The 21326-nt window shown below is 43.7% G+C and overlaps 1 protein-coding gene across 2 annotated transcripts; it reads right to left on the bottom strand.

Annotated features, from left to right (window-relative positions):
* Nucleotides 1–1978: 1978 nt before the first annotated feature.
* Syx17 (syntaxin 17) lies at nt 1979–20814 on the bottom strand. 2 transcript variants are annotated; one of them, XM_075677042.1, is made up of 7 exons: nt 20407–20814; nt 16508–16703; nt 16228–16424; nt 12666–12716; nt 7198–7414; nt 3971–4013; nt 1979–2161 (listed from the first exon to the last, which is right to left on the bottom strand). In XM_075677042.1, the coding sequence occupies exons 1-7, from the start codon at nt 20569–20571 to the stop codon at nt 2053–2055; spliced, it is 978 nt and encodes a 325-aa protein (XP_075533157.1). In that variant the 5' UTR covers nt 20572–20814; the 3' UTR covers nt 1979–2052. The 2 variants fall into 2 exon arrangements, with proteins under 2 accessions (XP_075533157.1, XP_075533160.1); XM_075677045.1 differs by lacking the exon at nt 3971–4013 and having other exon boundaries at nt 20407–20811.
* Between the last annotated feature and the right edge of the window lie 512 nt (nt 20815–21326).

Below are 21326 nucleotides of genomic sequence, written 5' to 3'. Positions count from 1 at the left end.
CTTATCTTGTACCCAAACAATAACCGCCATCCGTTTTACATGCCTTTCCTTTAATGCTGTGCTCCCGGTGCTTCTAGCGCTTATGTATGGAGTGCGCATTATTAGCGTGACATGGCAGTCTTGACAGGCAAGTGGCGAATACAGTTTTTAAAAAAGGAAACACAAGCAAACCAGATGACGATTATTGTTTGGGGGACAAGATATGTCCCAAAGGGTGTAAACATTATTTAGAGAGTGCATAAAGCTGTTCATCCACGCACTAAAAAAGTATACACCCCTTTGAGCGTATCTTTTCCCCAACCAATAATCATGTCTTGCTTCACAGAAAGAACAGCGCTTCAAGACAGGACACAAAAGAGTAACCCCACACACACACTGCAATGACTAACACCTGCATGTTTATCTTGCTGAGCCTTTTATGAAGAGCAAAAAAGGAATACATTTTTCTAATAATAATAACAATACATTTTATGTAGAGCAATAAATTTTTCTGCGCTGCGCAGGTTAATTGGCCTAGCTAAGGTCAACTTCAACATGCGCACTCAACAAGCGTGTATGACCAAGCACAAAAACCGTTTTGTTGACTGTGTGCAAGAGTAAGTGTATTGATTCGGCACTGTTAAAATGTGGCAAACGAAATATCGGCCAGTCAGGCCGTTGTATCAACGATGGGCTTAGTGAGCATAACAACAATGTAAAAAATCTTGCAATCAGTGGAAACCTTGCATTATCGGCAGTGTGGATGTAAGCCACTGTTGTCGCAGAGTGAAGCATTGCATAGACACCCTGATAAATACACCAGGGAAACCTTAGAGGCTTTTGAGATTAACCACTTAAATGTTGATTGTGTAAGCATCCTGTTTCTTCAGCAGTCCAAGAAAGAAATCGATTTTCTGAAAACTGCATTGCAACAAGAATGCGCTGGGCACGAGGTCTTTTCTCTCTTTCCCTTTTGACCAAGGTGTGCTTTCTTTTCATGGTCTTGTTCATATTGCCTTTATTGCTTTGTATAAAAGCCTTAGCAAGATAATAAACACGCAGTTATTAGCCAGCGCAGTGTGCATGTGGTTCCTCCTTTGTGTCCCGTCTTGAAGCGTGTTCTTCCCGTGATAATGAGCCAACTATCCCATCAGTTAATCGTTGCACGTCTTGATTGCATTTACGTTCTTGAAAACTCTGCTCTCCGCTCGCTACTTTCCTGTCAAGAATGCTATATCATGCTAATAATGCGCAATATGTTCATGACCTGAATGTACCGGCGCGCAGCGTTAAAGAAAGAAAAGGCATGCAAGATAGACGACGATTATTGTTTTGGGGCAAGATAAGCCCCAAAGGGCGGAATATTTTTTTTAAAGAGTGCAACGGCAGCTGCTGATTACACTGTCTAGTTGATTGGCCCACATTTTATCGCGCCATCTCTAGGATCAGCCTTTTACTACTACACTGTCTCCAGGAGGGATGCCCTATGATGCTTGCAGTCTACAAGTAACTGTGATTAACACCTCCAGCACTGGCCAACTTTACTCAGCAGGAAGCCGACTGAGCAAATGTGCCAAGCCCCAGGAAAGAAGGCATAGAAAGTGTTGGTTTATAAAGGAATCGTGTTTGAAGGTGTACATTTGTTGCACTGAGGATATTTAGGTATACTTTGCTGTTTCAGCGTACAGTTCTGTAGAGAACAGAGCTGGCAACGGGCACATCTGTGGTAGTAGTATAGATGGGGCTACATATAAGGTGATTCGTTATACGAATGCTGCCCCATGTGCGAGCTATTCCTCTCGCACACGATTGTCAACTCTGGGTAAGTTCATCCAGAAAGGTTCGCTTCGAAAATGCAATGCGCCCAGTAGAAAACAACCATACTTCAAGTACGAATGGAATGTTCTCCATTCTGATGGCCTTTTGCATGCAGAGTGCACGCAGCTGTGGCTGTGCTCGTCCTGAATGGACACATTTGAGGCGACATTATTGCACTACATAATGGCGAAACAATTTTATTTGTAGGTTCCCCGTTACAAAATAACAGGCTTGGCAAATGAGGTCAAGGTGGCTTCAGTGTCTCGTGAATGCCGTTTGGATATTTCTTGCAGCTCCATGTCTTTCACTATTGGCATGTTCTCTTGACGTGCCCTGCGCTGAAGAGCTTTGCCGCCAGTGTAACCTGCAAAAGCAACAAAATGCTTGAAATGCTGAAAGCTGATACTTCCATTAGGAGAACATTATTAATGTCAATAAAATTTACATCTTGCAGTCACATGTCTTCAAGCAGAGTATGACATGCACATTGCAATTGGGACAATGCTTTCAAAGAGAAATGCAGGTTAAATACAGTTAAACCTCGATCTAACGTAGTGGTAAAATTGGCAATTTGATTCGTTACATTGACATTTCGTTGTATGGAAATTCGACCTTTAACGCGAATAAGTACAGTCGCCGGTCGATTTTTCTTCCACGGAAAAGGGCCGCAGAATGTTCCGAATTATCGGGAAATTGAAAAAAGCAAGTTTGAATGGGAAAAATATTCATTTTGATAAATTTGGGAGTCGGCGACGCGATACCATTTCATGACACGTACGTCGACGATATATTCACAGCGGCGGTACGAATTGAGCGAAGCCAGCCACGCTTTCGCGTGCACTCCGCCTCTGCGGCTGATAGCGTCGCTCGCACTGGGACGACGCTATCAGGAAGACCGCCGGCAGCGGGCAGGGAATGCTTCGTCTGCCTCTCGCTCCAACGGGTAACGGGAACTCAAGATTACACGAGCTAAACGCGCGGCAAGACAGCTTACATGGAGCCACGCTGTCCCGGCACGCCCACTCTTTGCGCACGCGGCAGATTACCTCTAAAGCAGGTTGCACGGCTGCGTATGCGCTCAGCCACACTTACAGCCATGCGCAGCCACGGCCGAGACGCGCGCCAACTTAACCCTCACCACGCCCCTCGCGCGCGCTTGATCGCGTTACCGCGTGCTCCCCCCCCCCCTCTTTTCCTTTGCTTGCACTGGAAGGCGTCACTCGTGAAGCCACCATTGTCTTGTCTCGCCTACGGACACTTTCACTCGCACCTAAAGCATACAGTGCGCGGTGCGCGAGAGGATCTTATCGCACTTCAACTTTACACGGAACATGAACTTCGGCGGTCGCTCTTGTCGCGCGGCGCGCGATTTGGGAGGTGCCGTTTGCAAGCGGCCGCTTATAATTCAATCATTTGACCATCTGCGTCCGCGGAAGTTTCCATTCATTGTCTCGGCATTCCTCTGCGGCGGCAGTGAAATTTTGTTATATTGAAATCGCATACAAACACACCTCGTTATATTGAGGTTCTAAATACATGGTGTTCTACGGGCAAGAGGTTATGAGAAGTTAAGTACTTCGTTATATCAAGAATGTCGTTATATTTAAGTTCGTTATATTGAGGTTTAACTGTGCTACAGACTACAGGGTCACATTACAGGGCTGCTGATAACAATCTTGGTTGCACCACTGTGCAGCAATGACCATGCAATGAACATTACTCCAGATGCTTCCAAGGTTTTCCAGCTTGACCAACAAAGAGCAAACTTGCTCACGCTAGTAAAGGTGGAGGTACATGGCAAGAACAGATAGGGGCAGAGACTAGGTAATGCAGCTGCTATAGATAATTACAGGGCTGCTGATAACAATCTTGGTTGCACCACTGTGCAGCAATGACCATGCAGTGAACTATACTCCAGATGCTTCCAAGGATTTCCAGCTTGACCAACAAAGAGCAAACTGGCTCACGCTAGTAAAAGTGAAGGTACATGGCAAGAACAGATAGGGGCAGAGACTATGTTATGCCATTGCTATAGATAATGTGAAGAATAAGCCGAAGATGCCGAAGGCATAGTGTGGTGGTAGCATCCTTACAGCTGAAAAGTGACACCACAGGCCTAAAAAGCAATGAACCATGCAATCATGTGCTGCCTATCAATGGTTTTATACACTACCTTTTTCCATGCTTGCTTCTGTGAGTCGGTAACTGCATGCTCTCTGTGTCATAAAGAGATGGTGATAGTGGCTTGATAAAGACACTTGCCCCACAGTGAGCCGGAAACAAATGGCATGACAGCTGCATTTAGCATAGGGTGTCTCAATACGCTACCTTTGGAGAGTGCATCCAGGCACTCTAGTCTGGCATTTCAGCTTGTTTTCTGGGCGAAAGTGGCTAGAATTCACTACTACGCAGAAATGAGCAGCATCAGCTTTTTGCCAGTCTGCAAGCAGTTATGAACTCTTTGGATGATAGGCTGCAATCATTTCTCTGAGTACTGGGTTAGAAAGTTACAGTATAGTCTAATTACTACTCTGAGCCATTTTAAAATGTATGCCACTGTGGTAATTGTGAATGCATGAGAACACCATGCATTTCTTTTTTAAAGCTTGTCTTGAACAAATGCCTTTTGCGGAATACGTATGTACTTTATTAACAATGGTTTACCTTCAGATGCACCACAAGAACACCAGCAAACTTGGAACAGCAAAGACTGACAAGCAACACATTGTTTTTAGATCACCATGACTTTTTAAGATACCTTGCTGTTGTGGAATTAACTGCTTCAGGAACATGTCTAAATAAACTGTGTAAGACACACAGTGCACTAGATGATAAAGCTTATGTTTGAGACTGCAGCTATCCCTGGTGTGTGGATCTGTTGCCACATGGTACTTTTCAAACTTCGTGAATTTTTTTTTTAGATGGATTGCCAATGTGGCTTTATATGCTGTTATCGGCCATCTCTCGACATGCTCCACAAGTTTTGCATTGACGCCTTATCGATTTGGTCACTCAGATAAAATTTAGTCAAATAAAATTAAATAGTTATGGCGAAATAATGTATAATCAATTAAACTTAACTGAATAATTATTTGTGCAAGATGAAGAAAATGTTCATGACTAGCATGAACAATGTCCATCAGCATACAGTGATCACTGCTTGTGTAAAGCTGTTATTTAATTGGTGGCAACATTGAGTTAGGAGAGCTAGCTTAAGTCCACTGCAGGGCGAATGCATCACACATAGATATCCAGCTTACTAGACATGCCAAATGCATATCATGGCATGTGTGGCTTTGACTACCTATCAGCTGTTATCACTGATACACAACTACGCCATTTAGTGCTAATCTAGTAGCAGTAAGCTTAAACTCAAATTGCCACAAATCTTCTGGGTTCCGTGCCTGAAAAGTCGGTATAATGGGCAAAGCAAGTAACACTTTTGTTGCCTCAGCTGTGCTATAGATGGCAATATCCTGTGGTGCTAAAGGGAAAGCTACAATGGCAGAACTTCTGCGCCAGTATCAGGTAATCAGCCCATGAAGTGCTCACAATGAACAGCAGTAGGCTTGTGACATAACAGGCAAAGATAAGTCGAGAGAACATATCTCCTTTGTGTCCACATAAGCAATATGGACAGGTTCACAGGAGGAACACTTTCTTCGGCACGATCGCCAGAGAGAGTCGCCACACCGCAACTAAACTCTGCTCCAGCCCCTGTACAGCAGCTACTAAGACCAGGAAAGTCAATGCCCTCACTGCTCATCACAGTTCTTTAAAGGGCCCCTGAAACGGTTCGGACAAATTTTGTAGACGCGTAGGGTTCAGCTTAAGTAGAACATTCGCACCACAATTTAAATGAAGCGTTACGTATTAAAGGAGCTACAAGCGATTAGAAGTTACCCTCCTCCCTAGCCATGCTTTTCCTCCTCAACTCGTTCGCCGAGTGAGTGGGGATAAGCTCCGCCTTCACTGGTTCAGCGTCACGATGCGACGTCACATCGTCCACTTCCGGTTGTTTTAGAGCCCGCCCCCGCCCGCGCGAGACCTCTCCGCTAGCCGCTTGGCCGTAGACCCCAAGCGAGAGCTATCGAAGCAGCGTGCGTTGCGGGCATTCTGTCGTAGCGCCGAACATGTCTGGTATTCCGTTAACTACACACGCGGTAACCACAGGCAAGCTGGTCATTTCGGCAAATGACTGGAGGCATAAACTCAAGCTGATGAAGATACTTTAGCGTAGACGTACGTGAGCGGCCTGATCGGTCTGCACGGTCCATACACTTGTTGGCGCAGCGCTTAACCAGCCAAACACAGCGCTAATGTTGCTCTAACCAAGTGTAAAACATTTTAAACATTTATAAAAACAACGTGTTGATGATTACACTCCTGCGAAAAATACACACCAGCAACAAAGAAGAATACACTTCGTTGCTACTACTGTGTATGGTTGAGCTCTCTGCCACCAGGTGGCTGCACCGTGCAGACCATTCACATTTGCCCTGCTCATCTCATGGGTCATCCCGTTACGGCACAGTCAAGCGGCCAAACTCTGTCCCCTTGCGCTTGCGTTGGCCCTAATACCGGACTCGCGAAACGCTATTGCGTTAGTAATCTTCCGGTGTAAAGTGACGGCCACAAACGCGCAAATCCTGGCGCCGATCGGATGGCGGCAGTCCGATGCCCAGCAGCCAGTTCGCTCGTACGCTGCCTTGCAGAGGGACACGATGTCGCAGCTTGACACATTGCCACTCGCTGCGTTTGCAGTCCACAAGGCAACAAAGTCGAATCATAGTGCTCGCGAAAAGACTGAAACCGATTCTGACCGCGGAGCTCTCGTCAAAATGGAGTACGTTGTAACACAAGCAGACGACACTTGCTGTGTGCCGGAAGTGCTCAAGTGTACTAAAAAATTATTCTTGTGCATTCTCTTTATGTTACTTTCCTTTCATAAAAACAAATTAGCTAACATTCCAACTATTATGAAGATCATTTGTTTACCATAAAGTTGGAAAAATTATCGATCACGCGCCCTTGTCAGCCAATCGGATAGCTCGCCCCACTGACGTCGTATGGGTGATTTCGGTCATATGGGTAGGGGCGGCTTAAAATTCCGCCGAGCACTGTGCTGCGATCGGCAGCGATGTGCTTCTTTAAAACCTTATAATAAATTACACGCTTTACGCGGGGAACTTAGACGTGTCAATTAATGATCAGAAGGACCTACTCTAACGACTCAGTACGTTTGTAGAAAATTGTCAAAAGCGTTTCAGGGTCCCTTTAATGCAGAGCTTTAGCACACCAACAAAGCAGTCGAAACGGGCCACACTGGATAAACTTGCAGCTTTTTCTCTGTAATAAAGCAGGCCAATTACATGGTGAAAGCGACAGTAAGATGGTTACCTAGAAATCCAGCACCAAGTGCACATCCCAGGGCCATTTTGGTGCCTAACACCAGGCCTACGGGACCCCCCAAGGTCAGGCCCACTAAGGCTCCTGTTACTGGCAGCAGAGCCCTGCGCAGCTTAGCTGCATGTGACAGATGCGTTACGCCACGTGCCACTTGCTCATCAGCATGCGTCACATTGTCCTCTATGGTCTCGACTTTCTCTCGCTGGGCCTGCACAATACAAACACAATTCACTGATGAATAGATTGCTGCTCACGTGGCCCCAAACCAAGAAAGGCATGGCAGCTGAAGCAATGATCACACTTATCTTTTTACATATTTTAAAGGAAACACATAAGCCAAGAGGGACAGGGCCAAACTGCATAACGAAGTGAAAGTTTTTAGAATGGAAAGTGTCCACTTCAAATATTAAGCTGTTGTTTTCTCCATGAGATCCACCACAACAGGTGCCAAACTGGTAATAGGAAGTCGGAAGGCATGCTGTCTCAATGGGCATACCTCTTCCAAAAAATTGAAAATGTAGTGTGCTTATCAGTTTAGGTGCCATAATATGGTGCCACCAATGAAATGAAAAAATTGGCTCCTAAAATTTGCACTAAACATACTGTAGATGTCTTAAAGGCAAAAAAAATTCGAGGATCAGAATGGGATAAAAAATTATGACTGTTATAGGATTCTACAATATAGCAACAGTTGTCCAGATTACAATGATAGCCAATAAGAATACACAGTGAAGGCAAAATTCAAAGAAAAGGCAGGAGGACCCGAAACAAAGCACCTCACTATATATCGAAAATAAAAAAAAGAGAGAACGGAGAGAGCTGTGGTAGATTTGTTCCAACTTTGCACAACCACAATCCAAATTCCGGCAAAGCAGAGTTTCATGCAAAGAGGTTGTGACATCCACCGTGATAACTTCTTGACAGAGGTGTTTCCAGTTTCAGTGTAATCTTCTTGCAGCCCTTGTGAACACTCCTGACCACCTTCACACACAGGCCAAACCAGGGCTGTTGCGTCAGCATGAGAGGTGTTGAACGTACGAAAACTTACTATCAACGCTCTCAAATAACAGCCCTCAACTTATAACGGCACTTTCAATGGTTGATTCAAAACATAGAAGGCCTCCTGCATATGTGTGCAAAGCTCCAAGCAGAAATGTTGAGCTGTTTGCTTGCATCAACAACTATAAAATTGAATTTACTACCTCAGAAAGCGTTCTCAAGGGAGACTGACAAAAAAATTTTGTCTCGATTTTTTTTCTTATTCAGACAGTTGCAGACCTTGTGATGACGGTATGGCACCTTGATTGCTCTAATACATTTCAAATAATTATGTCTTTTAATGTGACCAGTTCAATATGTGCACTAAGCGCAGCATCACTTTGTGGTGTAGGGCACATACTATACATTACTGAAATCGGGAATGGTGATCATGTCGTATCACAAACTGCTAACGTGTGCATCAGGCAGCCTGATGCAGTGGTCACAAGGCACACAATGACTGTATTGCCAAAACCTAGGTGCATGCCACATCAGCCATTCTTTCCTTTTTCACTGAGTGCTTCTCCTATTTCGATGCAGGATTAGCCTGGACCTTTGCTGTTGCTTCTCTTGGAATGCAGAACGCCTTTCTCATCTTTTTCAACCTAATGTGCTCAGTTTTCGGCGAGACAACCGCTGCACCAGACTGACTAACTACACACATCCGTGGAATCATGTGACAACCACTTTTGATTTTCTCGATGAATGGAGGAATCCTGCTCAACATGCCCAAAGTCACGCTACATTTTCTATTCATTTAAACCGGACTCATAATAAAATATTGCACAATTAATAATTTGCTGCACATTAGAGAAAGTAAGGCATCACATTATGATTAAGAAAAACAGAAAAGTGCGACAAAAACTTTGTGCTAGAACTCCATTAAAAACTCTGATAGAAATTTGAAAATTTGCCATGATGCCTCCACCACGCTTACGAGGTTGAAAGTTCCGCAGCATGTTGCTGCCAACACACACTTAATTCTTATGAAGTTTAATTTTGATACACTCAGTACTTAGCAAATGTTCTAGTCCTCTGGCAAGCACAAAGAACCGCACTGGCACAAATATGACATTTTCCAATGGCGCCCCAACATGCCTACAACTACAAATCCTCCATGCCACAAGTCGCAAATTGTTTCTGGTAAGTTTCATCTTGGTATGCCTGACAATTCTGAAATGACACACTGTTGAATACCCCATAGTGTTCCAAAGTGCTATTAATAAATATTTGGTAATTTATAACAACGAACCTAATTACCCTATACATTTAGAAGAGCTATGAATTCGGATAGTTGGTGCGTATTAATTTTTCTTGTGCGCACTACTCTCTGTCACCTCGTGTCTGCTTCATATCCAGTGTTTGTTTTGTCCCCGTTGCATCTTACAGTACTTAGCGTAAGAAAAATGAATGCGTGTCCTATACATACAAGCCCACACAAGACCCTTGATATGTCCAATGTCCTCTCTAAACTTCATTGTGCTAGCTTGTGGGGTTTCTGGCTCTGGCGGTGGTTGTGTGGGGCCATTGTGTTGTGTTGCCGGGGGCTCCGTGTCCCTCTCCTCCTTGCCTGGACGGGGTGGCAGCGGGTCATAAAACACTGTCGCTCTGCTGTCATCCCGCCCACGAGAAGGTCAACAAGCTTTCGCCATTGGCCGACATTTTGGCGGGATTCGGGCCCTGCTTGCGTGCACTCTGGGTTTGTGCGCGCAAGACGGGGCCCGGGGAGACCACATCAGGACGTCTGAAGGTGCGTACGTGTTCCTCTCTGCCGGCAGCGGCCCCCTTTGTCCGCCGCCAACCGATGATTACTTTGGCTCGCCGAGGTCCTGGCCACGGCGGGCGCGCACACTCTTCCGTCGTCTCGACGTCCTGAGGCAGCGTCTTCCGATCGTGCCCCCGTCTGTTCGTCTGTCGTTTTTTTTCTATTTCCATTTTCTCTGCTGTGGGGCACGCAATGGCAGGCGCTGACCGAAGGATAGGCAGCCTCTTACTGCTGGGTTCTTTGTTCTCTCTGTCGCGGTGAGCCGTTAGTGGCCACCAGCGAGCATTTGGCCATGTTTTGTGTCTTAATTAGCTTCAGATTCGGACGTGATGTTAAGACGTGTGTTTGTATTGAGTCCCAGCGTAATAAATGTTCTTTGTGGCTTCTAGAGGGCTTTGCCTAGGGTCTCCCTTGCTGTGCGCGCGGTCTCGCCTTCTCCTAATCTAGGGCTGGCGGGGTGCGTACGCGCGCAGAGGCGTGTCGGCTGACGGAGCCGGCCGGAGCAGGCGCGGACACGGCGCCCTGTGTATGCATAGCGGCTCGGAGTGCTTTAACCCGCGGTGGTCGTCCGGCGCGCGCGATATCAGAGCGTGCGCGCCGTGAGCGTAGCCAGGAGACCACCAAGCTCCAATCATTCTTTCAATTAACTTTCAACAAATTTTGGAGCAGTAGTTCGAACATATGTTTTGTGTCAGATATTATGTAGTGGATATTAGAGAGTTATAGCTCAGCTGGTTTACAGGCCAGCGGGTGAACACAGATGCTGCTGCGCACGTGCGGCACGCTGGGGTGGCCAACGTTTTTATAGACCGGGCCGCTCACTTACTGGTATTCTCTCCCCAGCGGAGCGCACGCAGCGGACCAGAGTTTCTGTGAAACAAACATGGCGACCACCCACACGAACAGTGGCATGTCATTGGTGTCATCTTCAAATGCGGTGCTGGATCGCCTGCATACGAAAAAGCCTCGGGGGTGCTTCACCACTGAAGGGGACCTTTGTATCCTGTGAGAGGTTTCAGAAACGAGGACATTTGGCGATGATTTTAAGTGGACGACCGTGATCGAGAACCTGAAGTGTGCGTACTGATCTTTTCACAGTAAATCCAACCTTGTTCAACAGGTGGCAAAGCACTCTGCTTGACCGAGCTAAAGCTGTTCCTTTCGTGCGGTGCTTCGCTGCCATTTCTGCTCGCCTGCTTGGTCCACTGGCCCGTAAACCCGCTCAGCTAAAACTCTCTAGTATCCACTACATAATATCAGACACAAAACATATGTTACAAGCTTCCGCTCCGAAATTTATTGAAAGTTAATTAATTGAGAGAATGATTGAAGCTAAGCACAATGAAGTTTAGAGAGGACATTGGACACATCAAGGGTCTTGTGCGGGCTTGTATGTATAGGATAATTGGTTTCACTGTTGGAAATTACTAAATATTACTTATAATTATTACCATAGCTTCACTGTAAATAGTATAAATAATAAGAAGAGCATGCAGGTACCACACACTGTGAAAACAGATATTATGCAAAGCATTTTGCAGGTAGCTGGTTATCCTGCATCATTAGAGGTTGTACGCAAAGCATTACGTAACGGACCAACAAGTTCATGCAAGGTGAGCAGTTGCATGTGTGTGATGACAGCGGCAAGACAATCATGATAGTATGATGTTAATGGTGATGACATGCCCGCTGATTTATTGTACTCGGGCTAAGAAATGTTACAACTTGTTCCATTATGACTTGGGCTGTTCCCAAAGGCAGTACAATATGGCAAAAACGGGCACACTCTCACTCTTATAATCAACTTTTTGCTATGGGATATGATGCACGTGAAGAACAGTGATCGAAAAATACCTGCCTACCACAAATTTTTTGGTACGAGGCAAAATAATGCTTCATATTAAACTGCACTTGCAGTTAGGAAAAGGGCGACATAGGTAAGTTGCAGTTTGTGGTCGGCATAAAATGTACACGATGCAGCCCTGAGAGGCCTGCGTCATGAACAAATTGATTTTGGAAGCGATTGCAAACACAATTGCAAACACAGTTGCACTGGCACAACTATTTGTGGAAAACGTGAGTAGCCAGTGTCCTTGTAGTTCTTGATGAATTGAACTGAAGTTTGAAGTTTATTCCTTCTTGAAAGAAATGCTGCAATATGTGAGAATCTTTGCAAGAGAAGTGGCCTGTCTAGTGTAAATTCCCACCGGGTCGGGAATGCATGCTCATGCCACCAGTGGTAATGTTGTGGAAGCAGCGGAGTGATAGGCCATGAAAACAACAGATAGTGCAGTACTTTGAAGCTAAAGAAGTGCTGCAGCCAAATAAGGAGAAAAACAAGGCAGCAGAAGAGCAAGCAAGGCATACATAGAAAGAAGGTTTAGTGCATGTGAATGCATGAATGATATGCATGTGCAAAAGGAGAAGGTATACTGAGTGTAGAGGGCGATTCAGTTAATTCATTCTTATGCCTGATTCTGAGCACAGGACAGCTGGACTTTTTATACAGTGCCATATTTTTATGCATCTGTTAGTGGCAGTGGTTCCTGAGGATGCAACAAAGGATATGCGGCACTGCTCCTCTCCTCGTTAAAATTGCACTGAAGCAATGGGCCATGTAATTCAGTATTTCAGAGCAAAAATAATGTATACTTACATAAACGAGGTTGCTGAAGCTGCTCACCAAGTCATGAAGATCATGTAGGTCCTGCAATGACAACCACAAAAATATGGTGGTATAGTTACCACCATCTTTAGGTGAGGCTTATACAGTGCTGACTAATGCTCATGTCCTCTGCTACAGAGGTCTCCCAGATAAGAAGCAATACGGGGTACGATTCCTAATCCATAAGGACACAGCAGGCAACATTGACGAATTCTACAGCATTAATGAGAGGGTAGCAGTATTCGTAATCAAACCTAATAAGAGGTATAGATTAAAGATAGTACAAGCTTATGCTCCAACATCCAGTCATGATGATGATGAAGTAGATCAGTTTTATGAAGATGTTGAATTAGCGATGATAGAAATGCAAACTTAGTATATTGTAGTAATGGGCGACTTCAATGCAAAAGTGGGGAAAAAGCAGGCTGGTGAACAAGCAATTGGCAACTATGGCATCGATTCTAGGAACGCTAGAGGAGAGATGCTGGTTCAATTCATAGAAAGGAATAAGCTGTGAATAATGAACACCTTCTTCAGGAAGCGTAGCAACAGGAAGTGGAACTGGAAAAGCCCTAATAGTGAAACAAATGAAACTGATTTCATACTTTCTGCCGATGCCAGCATAGTGCAGGATGTAGAAGTGTTAGGTAGGGTAAAGTGCAGTGATCACAGGTTAGTGAAGGCTAGGATTCACCTCAATTTGAAGAAAGAAAAAGTAAAATTGGTCAAGAAGAAGCAGGCCAACCTAGATGCAGTAAGGGTAAAAGCAGACAAATTCAGGCAGGTACTTGCAAGCAAATATGAAACCTTAGAACAGAGAGATAAAGATGACATAGAGGTAATGAATGAAACCGTAACTAGGCTGGCTTCAGAGGCAGCAAATGAAATGGGAGGTAGGGTACCAAGGCAACCAGTAGGCAAGCTCTCTCAAGTAACAAAGGACGTAATAAAGAAATGACACGGAATGAAAGTGTCCATCTCAAGAGAATCTCAAGACAGAATTTGCAGAACTGTCAAAACTGATCAACAAGGCTAAAATTAGTGATACTCGAAATTATAATGCCAGAAAGACTGAGGAAGCTATAAAAAATGGACGCAGCATGCAATCAGTAAGAAGGAAACTTGGCATAGGACAAACCAAGATGTTTGCACTGAAAGAGAAGCAGGGTAAAATCACCAGCAATCTCGAAGGTATAATAAAATCAGCGGAAGAATTCTATACTGACCTGTACAGTACCAAGAGGAGCCATGATACCTCCACTAGATGTAGTAATGAACAGGTTGCAGAGACTCCTCCTATAACTAGCGATGAGGTCAGACGGGCCTTGCAAGACATGAAACGGGGAAAAACGGCAGGAGAAGATGGAATAACAGTTGATTCAACCAAAGATGGAGGAGACATAGTGCTTGAAAAACTGGTGGCTTTCTACAAGTGTCTATCGACTTCAGGGGTCCCATAAAACTGGAAGAATGCAAACATCGTACTAATCCAGAACAAGGAAGACGTTAAAGAACTGAAAAATTATAGGCCCATTAGCTTACTCCCAGTATTATATAAAATATTTACCAAAATAATCTCCAATAGAATAAGGCCAATACTGGACTTTAGTCAACCAAGGGAACAGGCTGGCTACAGGAAGGGATACTCTACAATGGATCACATCCATGTCATTAATCAGGTAATCGAGAAATCCGCAGAGTACAATCAGCCTCCGTATATGGCTTTCATAGATTACGAAAAGGCATTTGACTCAGCAGAGATACCAGCAGCCATAGAGGCATTACGTAATCAAGGAGTGCAGGCCGCTTACGTAAATATCCTCGAAAATATCTGCAGAGATTCCACAGCTACCTTAATCCTACACAATAAAAGTAGGAAGATACCTATAAAGCATGGGGTCAGACAAAGAGATACAATCTCTCCAATGCTATTCTGTGCGTGCTTGGAAGAAGTATTCAAGCTATTAAACTGGGAAGGCTTAGAAGTAAGGATCGATGGCGAATATCTCAGCAACCTGCGGTTTGCAGATGACATTGTCCTGTTCAGCAACACTGCAGACGAGTTACAACAAATGATTGAGGACCTTAACAGGGAGAGTGTAATAAGAGTGGTGTTGAAGATTAATATGCACAACACAAAGATAATCATGAACAGCCGGGCAAGGGAACAAGAATTCAGGATCGCCAGTCAGCCTCTAGTGTCTGTGAAGGAGTATGTTTACCTAAGTCAATCACAGGGAACCCTGATCATGAGAAGGAAATTCACAGAAGAATAAAAATGGGTTGCAACACATATGGCAGACATTGTCAAACCTAACTGGAAGCTTACCATTATCATTGAAAAGGAAGGTGTATACAATCAGTGCATTTTACCGGTGGTGACATATGGGCAGAAACTTGGAGACTGACAAAGAAGGTTGAGAACAAGTGAAGGACCGCGCAAAGAGAGATGGAATGAAGAATGCTAGGCATAACATTAAGAGACAGAAAAAGAGCAGTGCGGATCAGAGAGCAAACGGGTATAGCCAATATTATAATTGACATTAAAAGAAAAAAATCAAGCTGGGTAGGTCATGCAATGTGCATGTTAGATAACCGGTGGACCATTAGGGTTACAGAATGGGTGCCATGAGAAGGGAAGCGAAGTCGAGGACGGCAGAGGACTAGGTGGGGCTATGAGATTAGGAAATTTGCGGGCACTAGTTGGAATCGGTTGGCGCAGGACAGGGGTAATCAGAGATTGCAGGGAGAGGCCTTCGTGCTGCAGCGGACATAGAATAATTTTATGATGATGGTGAATTACTCCCCCCCCCCCCAAAAATGAACTTCATCAAATGTGACCATTAGGTAGTAGAGAATTAAAAAACACATCCTGGTAAGACCATAGCTCCACATCTCTTATGCTCATTTTACCAGCTGCTTTCTTACTACTTTCTAAAATTTTTATTTCAAACAATTTCTACAACTTGCCTGTCATAGTGTAGTTCTGCTTTGTCAGCTGGATTGCTTCTAGTTGACATTACTTTCATGACAAACCACAGTGTGGGATTGCAAAAGTTGCACATTTCCTTACTGTAATCATAATGTTGCTGCACTTAAGAACATTAACAAAATTGCTTGGCATGTGCAAATAATGTTGCGCGTGCCTCATAAATGTACTGCATAACCCCAATGTCTTTGTATAGTTCAACAATATAGGAAGCTCACAAAGAATGCAAACAAGGGCCACATCCTGTCCCCTAGGTAGAAGTACCTCAGAAATTGCTGAAAGATTGATAAATTTGTTGTAGCTAAAGAAAAAAAAAGCAGGAAGACTTGAAAGCTGTCTTAGGATACACACTGAAAAAGAAATGCCTAGACTTCAAAAGTTAAAAATTGAAAATGCTGGTCTTTACCTAAAAAGAATAATGCTGGCTTGCTTTCCCACACATTTTCACTATGCCTTGAAGCTTTCAAAACTCAAGAGCTCTATGGTGAACCTTTTTTTTTAACACTGCCATGTTAAAATCTCCCACTCAACCAAATTATTTTTTTAAGTATGGTGTGACATTACCCTCTTTAGCGAATTCCATGACTTAGAAGCAGCTGTGTTGTCAGGAATATGGTCAATGTAAATTTTCTGCTGTCCGATTGAAACATTGTCTGGTGAGGGCCCGTCAACTTCGGGTATAGTGGCAGGTATGACTTCAAGCGAGGACGTTTCAGGCCTTGCAAAGAAGTCAACCACCGGCCCAGCAGGCAGGCATACTTCTGGAATGATAGAAAGTAAAGCAAGTGAAAAGCATTTTAAAGAATACGTCACAATAAAAACCACCCTACAACCATGAATTTACCTGTAAATGAGCGCACCTGCTCAAGTGTTGCCTCTGAAGCTGGTCGCACCAAGCGTTCAAACTGCAGCAGGTCATTTGGGTCTACCTGGTTACTTAGTGTTTCCAGCTCATACAGCACAGCCTTAAGCTGCTGAACAGTAAGACATGCTTTGACTTGTTCATCATGTAGTTTCTCCCACTGTTTCAGTTTCTGGCACTGAAAGAGAAATAAATATAAACATTTACTAAGTTAGTCTACAGCGGTCCAAATATGTTTTCAGAACACACAACATACGAAAATCTCAATTTCCCTGCAGCTTGAGCTTAGCACCCAGAATTTGGCAGGCAACGCACAGCTGGCACAGTTATTTATATAATGCACATCTCTATTTATGGTTGCTTGCTTAGGCTGCAAAGAAATTAAGCGTTTTGGCGACTTGTGCAATTCAAAAGCTTTTGTGGGAAAGGATATCAATGTACAAAATTATTGCGTCGGTGAGTGAGTGAAACAACTTTATTTGGTCCACTATAGACATAACCGAACTCCACGTCACCTGGCTAGGCCCACTCGGATACCATCAGGTGAAACCTGACGGCCCTCTCGCGAGCCCTCTGGACTGCCAGGATTTGAGAGGTCTGATCCTGGGCCCTAATTAGCTTCATCATTTCCTCTTGAGTGAAAGGGGGACCGGCAGAGGCGCAGCCCCACAGGACATGTTCGAAGTCCGCATAATCACCACACAAAGGGCAGTCCGGGCTTGGGAACCGTTCGGGGTACACTGTGTGCAGTGCCGTGGGGCTCGGGTAAGTGTTTGTTTGCAGAAGTCTGAGAGTGACTGCCTGGGCCCTGCACAGCAAGGAGTGCGGCAAAGGTAGGAGTCTTCTTGACAGATAATTATATTTGCAGATTTCGTTGTACGAGCAGAGAGGCTCGGGTCGCCCAGGAGAGGACGCGTTGCCCAGCGCACGGTCAGTCAAACCTCGTGCAGCCGAGTGCGCCTCCTCGTTGGGGTTGATCGAGGCACCCTCAATGGTTCCAAGGTGCGCAGGGAACCAGGCCAAAGTGTGATGTTTCATGTCTTTGGCACTTTGGATGATACGTAGGGCCTGGTACAAAAATTTGTGCTGTGCTGTCCTTTGAGTGCTGGGTGTTTCGGTCATTTCTGCCCACTGTGTGCCGGAGGTTTTTCCGAAATGCATCATATTCAATTTCTAAGGAACACATTAGCAGGCTTTAGATCCAAATGGTATTTATTGTTCAGTATCTTGCTGAACATATTACAATATTTCTTGATCTGAGTAATTAAACAAAAATTAAGAATTGTGCTAACTAATGATTTCACCACTCTGTCACTAACAATGTCACATGAACACACCTTGTGTCAATATCTGAGTCCACCAAACCAGACTCCATGAGACGCTGTTGGGTATTTCTACATCATTCAAAAACCACATGGGCTTTTTACACTGGTATACCATGTCAGAACCCATGCAATTTTAGTTTAACCAACTTGTGTAAAAGGTACGACAAATACAAAGTAGTTTCATATTGGGAAATAATCTTGGGAAAGGCAGAGAATGAGCAGAGATTGTGACACAGGTTTACTCAAGCACAGCTAAGGATGTGCACAGGCGTTCAGAGGAGTTGACTCAGGCATGGCACCTAAAGGGTTAAAATATTAATTTTTTTAGACTACTAGTGGTAGTGTCCACTGCAATGAGGAGGGAGGGGGGGGGTCCTCTGATACACTGAGGAATGGTTGAGCGATGGACAATCAATGCTGCACTGTATTGTGAGTAATTCAGCAAACAGAGGAAGCCACTGAACAGAAGCGCCCAAACTGGCACGGTGGTCTCATTCTTCAACATGATGCACATATTCGCAGTGCAAAAATGAGCATATTAGCCATAGAGGTGTTGAACTGAGAGTTATTTTCGCCCCATCCAGCCTATTAAACAAATGTTTAAGGAACAGCCTTCAAGAATGGAGGAGCTTCAGAATTACATTGACAACTTTTTTAGCAAATTCTGACATTTTTTTTTTAGAGACGGTATTGAAGGCTTCACCAAACATTGGGAATACATCATGAACAGGGGTGATAGGTAAACGAATGATTCTAAAGTTATATTTCCCAAGAATAAAATTTTTCTGTCATAGAGAAAAATGAACATATGCATTATCCCAATGCAGAAATGAAATCCAACATCCCAAACAACTATTTTGCCTAATCTGGTACAGTATTTTCAAGATGTGCTTTGTAACACGTAAGAGGGGGCACTAATTATGGACAGAGTTCTTTATTGCGCATGAAGCTTTTGTACACGGGAGTTTTCCAATTGTGCCAATATGGCTGAAATGGCAAAGAATTGAACCCACAAACATTTTTTTATTTAGTACAGTTATTGCTATAAAGCTTGAGGCTAAAATGGAGCTTTGTTTACTCTAAAACTGCCATCCACTGCATGCAGGTTACTATACTTATAATTCAAAGCAAGCAGCAAGGTATTGGCTTTTCTTGTTACATTTTATTCATTAGCGAATATCCTGAAATAATTTCTCTAACTGCTTGTACCACAGTGCACGAGTTAATGGGCTAGTTCGTTGGACATTAAGGCAGCAGCGCAGGCAAGACGACGACACAAGAATGTGAAAAACAGACGCCACAAGTGCTGAACTAACAACCGAGTTTTATTGATGAACCGACATTTATAGGTACAAATAATCAGTTTCCTTAGCAAAGGAAAAGAACATCCTCAGAAAAAAAAAAAAAAAGAAATAAGTGATGGCATCTCCGGCCAATCATCGTTTATCAAAGTGTGTGGTCAGATTTGCTTTGTAGAACTGCACATTCTGTATCCAATAGCGCAAGTGAAGGGCTGCTGACACCAGGTGGCACTTAGACAATAATTAATGGAGTGTGAAGGTAAGTAGATACAATGTGTTCATTTGTTACAGCACATTTTTTCCATATACTAATCTTTGGCAACAACTTTTGTGGAAAAGTTTATTTTACTTCTAAATTACAGCAAGATGCAGGTAACTAGCCATAATCTGAGCTTTTAAATAGGTTATATACCCCGAGTATTAGAATTACTCTTCCTGCAAGAAATTTGTGTTCAGTTTTATAACAACAACAACTACAATAATAATAATAATTGTTTAGTCAGGACACTGCAAATACACTTATCTTGCGCAAATTACAGAGTCTGCTCAAAACATGCAAAGCAGCTTGGTTGTGGTTTAATGTCCCAAAGTAAGCTACGAGATGCACCGTAATGGAGGGTTCCGGATTTTTTATTTGAAATTGTGTTACAAAACTGAAGTACGCGAATTTTTCCACATCTGGCTGGGTACGCCTACGTTTGGAGGGTGGAAAGAAATTGCGCAATTTTTTTATGCTAAATTACTCGATTGCTGTGCTACTTATCACTCTTCCAGTTCACAGCTCGGTTGAGACGTAAATAAGTAGCCACATGTAACAGCAGAATGACCGTATATTGCCAGTGGAAACTGTGATAAGTTTTCGCGAACGTATTAATTCTCGACCGGAATGCTCCCTTTAAAAAAAAAGAAAAAGAGATGAAAATGTGCAAGTCATGACAGCCACATTGCAAATGCGCAATTTGTAACCATGTCATACTAACTAGAAATCCAAAATATTACACTATGCATACTTTACTGCACTTATAAGGTTACAAGATGGTTTAGTCGCAAGCTGCTTCCTACATATTGGAAGTACTAAAAACAGTACTTTTACTGCACTTAAAACAAACGTGAAAGAAGGACACCAATAACATCATTACTCAACCTTGCGTGTTTCTGCAATCATTTCATAGCTCTCATAATTTACGTTAACCTGCAAACTGGTTCAATCACAGCTCAAAATAAGAGCATTATATTTTAGTGCACATTAACTAACCTTTTCGATGACACTTCGCTGCTTCGAAAGAATGTCGAGGTGGTACGGAATCGCTACTTTAGTGATTCGGTGAACTGCAAGCTTTACTCTCCGTAGTGGGAACTTGACGCAAGGTCCCGTCGTACTTCCGTCACATGAGCCATCCCGTGAATTTGAATCTAGCATTGCAATGCCCGAGTAAAGTATGTTGCTGTCTAGAACAGCGAGTCTGACAGTAGTCACACTGTGAATACAAATTCAACGAATGTCCAGGGTAGTTATTTCCCTATCTGCAGAAGCATGAGAAAATTGCGTCGAATCATGTTGACCGGGCCAAAGAAGGTGCGAACGCGATTACTCGAAATTACACAGCGCAAGGACAGGAAAGCCCGTGACGGCAGGGACAGGAAAGCAGCCGGACGTGCTTATTGGAGAACATTCCGCCGCACTTCCTATAAGCTTCGTGAGATGGCGCCACCATGCTACTAATAATAAAATCCTCAATTTAAGAGGAAGCTTTAGCTCGGGCCCAACTCCGACGCGGCCTATTCAAATACATGTAAAACGCAAAAACTTTTTTCTGAGATAACCCCTGGACCGATTTTAATGAAATTTGTTGCATTTGAGAGAGAAAAGTAAATTCTAGGGACTGTTGAAGCGGAATTTCGGTTTAGGGCCTGAATTTTGTGAAAAGAAGTTTCAAAAACTCGGAACATCGAAAAAAATAGAAGCACGAAGTTTACAAACGAATAGCTCTGCATCAAGAAGAGATATCGCGATTCTGTAAACGGCATCCATTAGATCATTGAAAGCGGACAAATTAAATATGCCATTTTATATCCTACGTGAATTGGTTACGTTGTGTACAACGAATCTGCAAAAGCTGTATTTGCATATTAAAAATTTCTTTGAGATTCATTTGTAACATATAAATTTTGTAC

This window comes from Dermacentor variabilis, chromosome 1 (genome assembly GCF_050947875.1).
Source record: "Dermacentor variabilis isolate Ectoservices chromosome 1, ASM5094787v1, whole genome shotgun sequence".
Taxonomy (NCBI): Eukaryota; Metazoa; Arthropoda; class Arachnida; order Ixodida; family Ixodidae; genus Dermacentor; species Dermacentor variabilis.
The sequence above is the reverse complement of the archived record's forward strand: the minus strand, read 5'-3'. Positions and strand labels throughout refer to the sequence as shown.

Coding starts and splice junctions, on each gene's coding strand:
- Syx17 (XM_075677042.1), bottom strand. CDS start 20,571: ATGCTAGATTCAAATTCACGGGATGGCTCATGTGACGGAAGTACGACG. Junction 16,704..20,406: donor AGCGAAGTGTCATCGAAAAG/GTTAGTTAATGT, acceptor TTTCTCTTTCAG/TGCCAGAAACTGAAACAGTG. Junction 16,425..16,507: donor GCAGGTGCGCTCATTTACAG/GTAAATTCATGG, acceptor CTATCATTCCAG/AAGTATGCCTGCCTGCTGGG.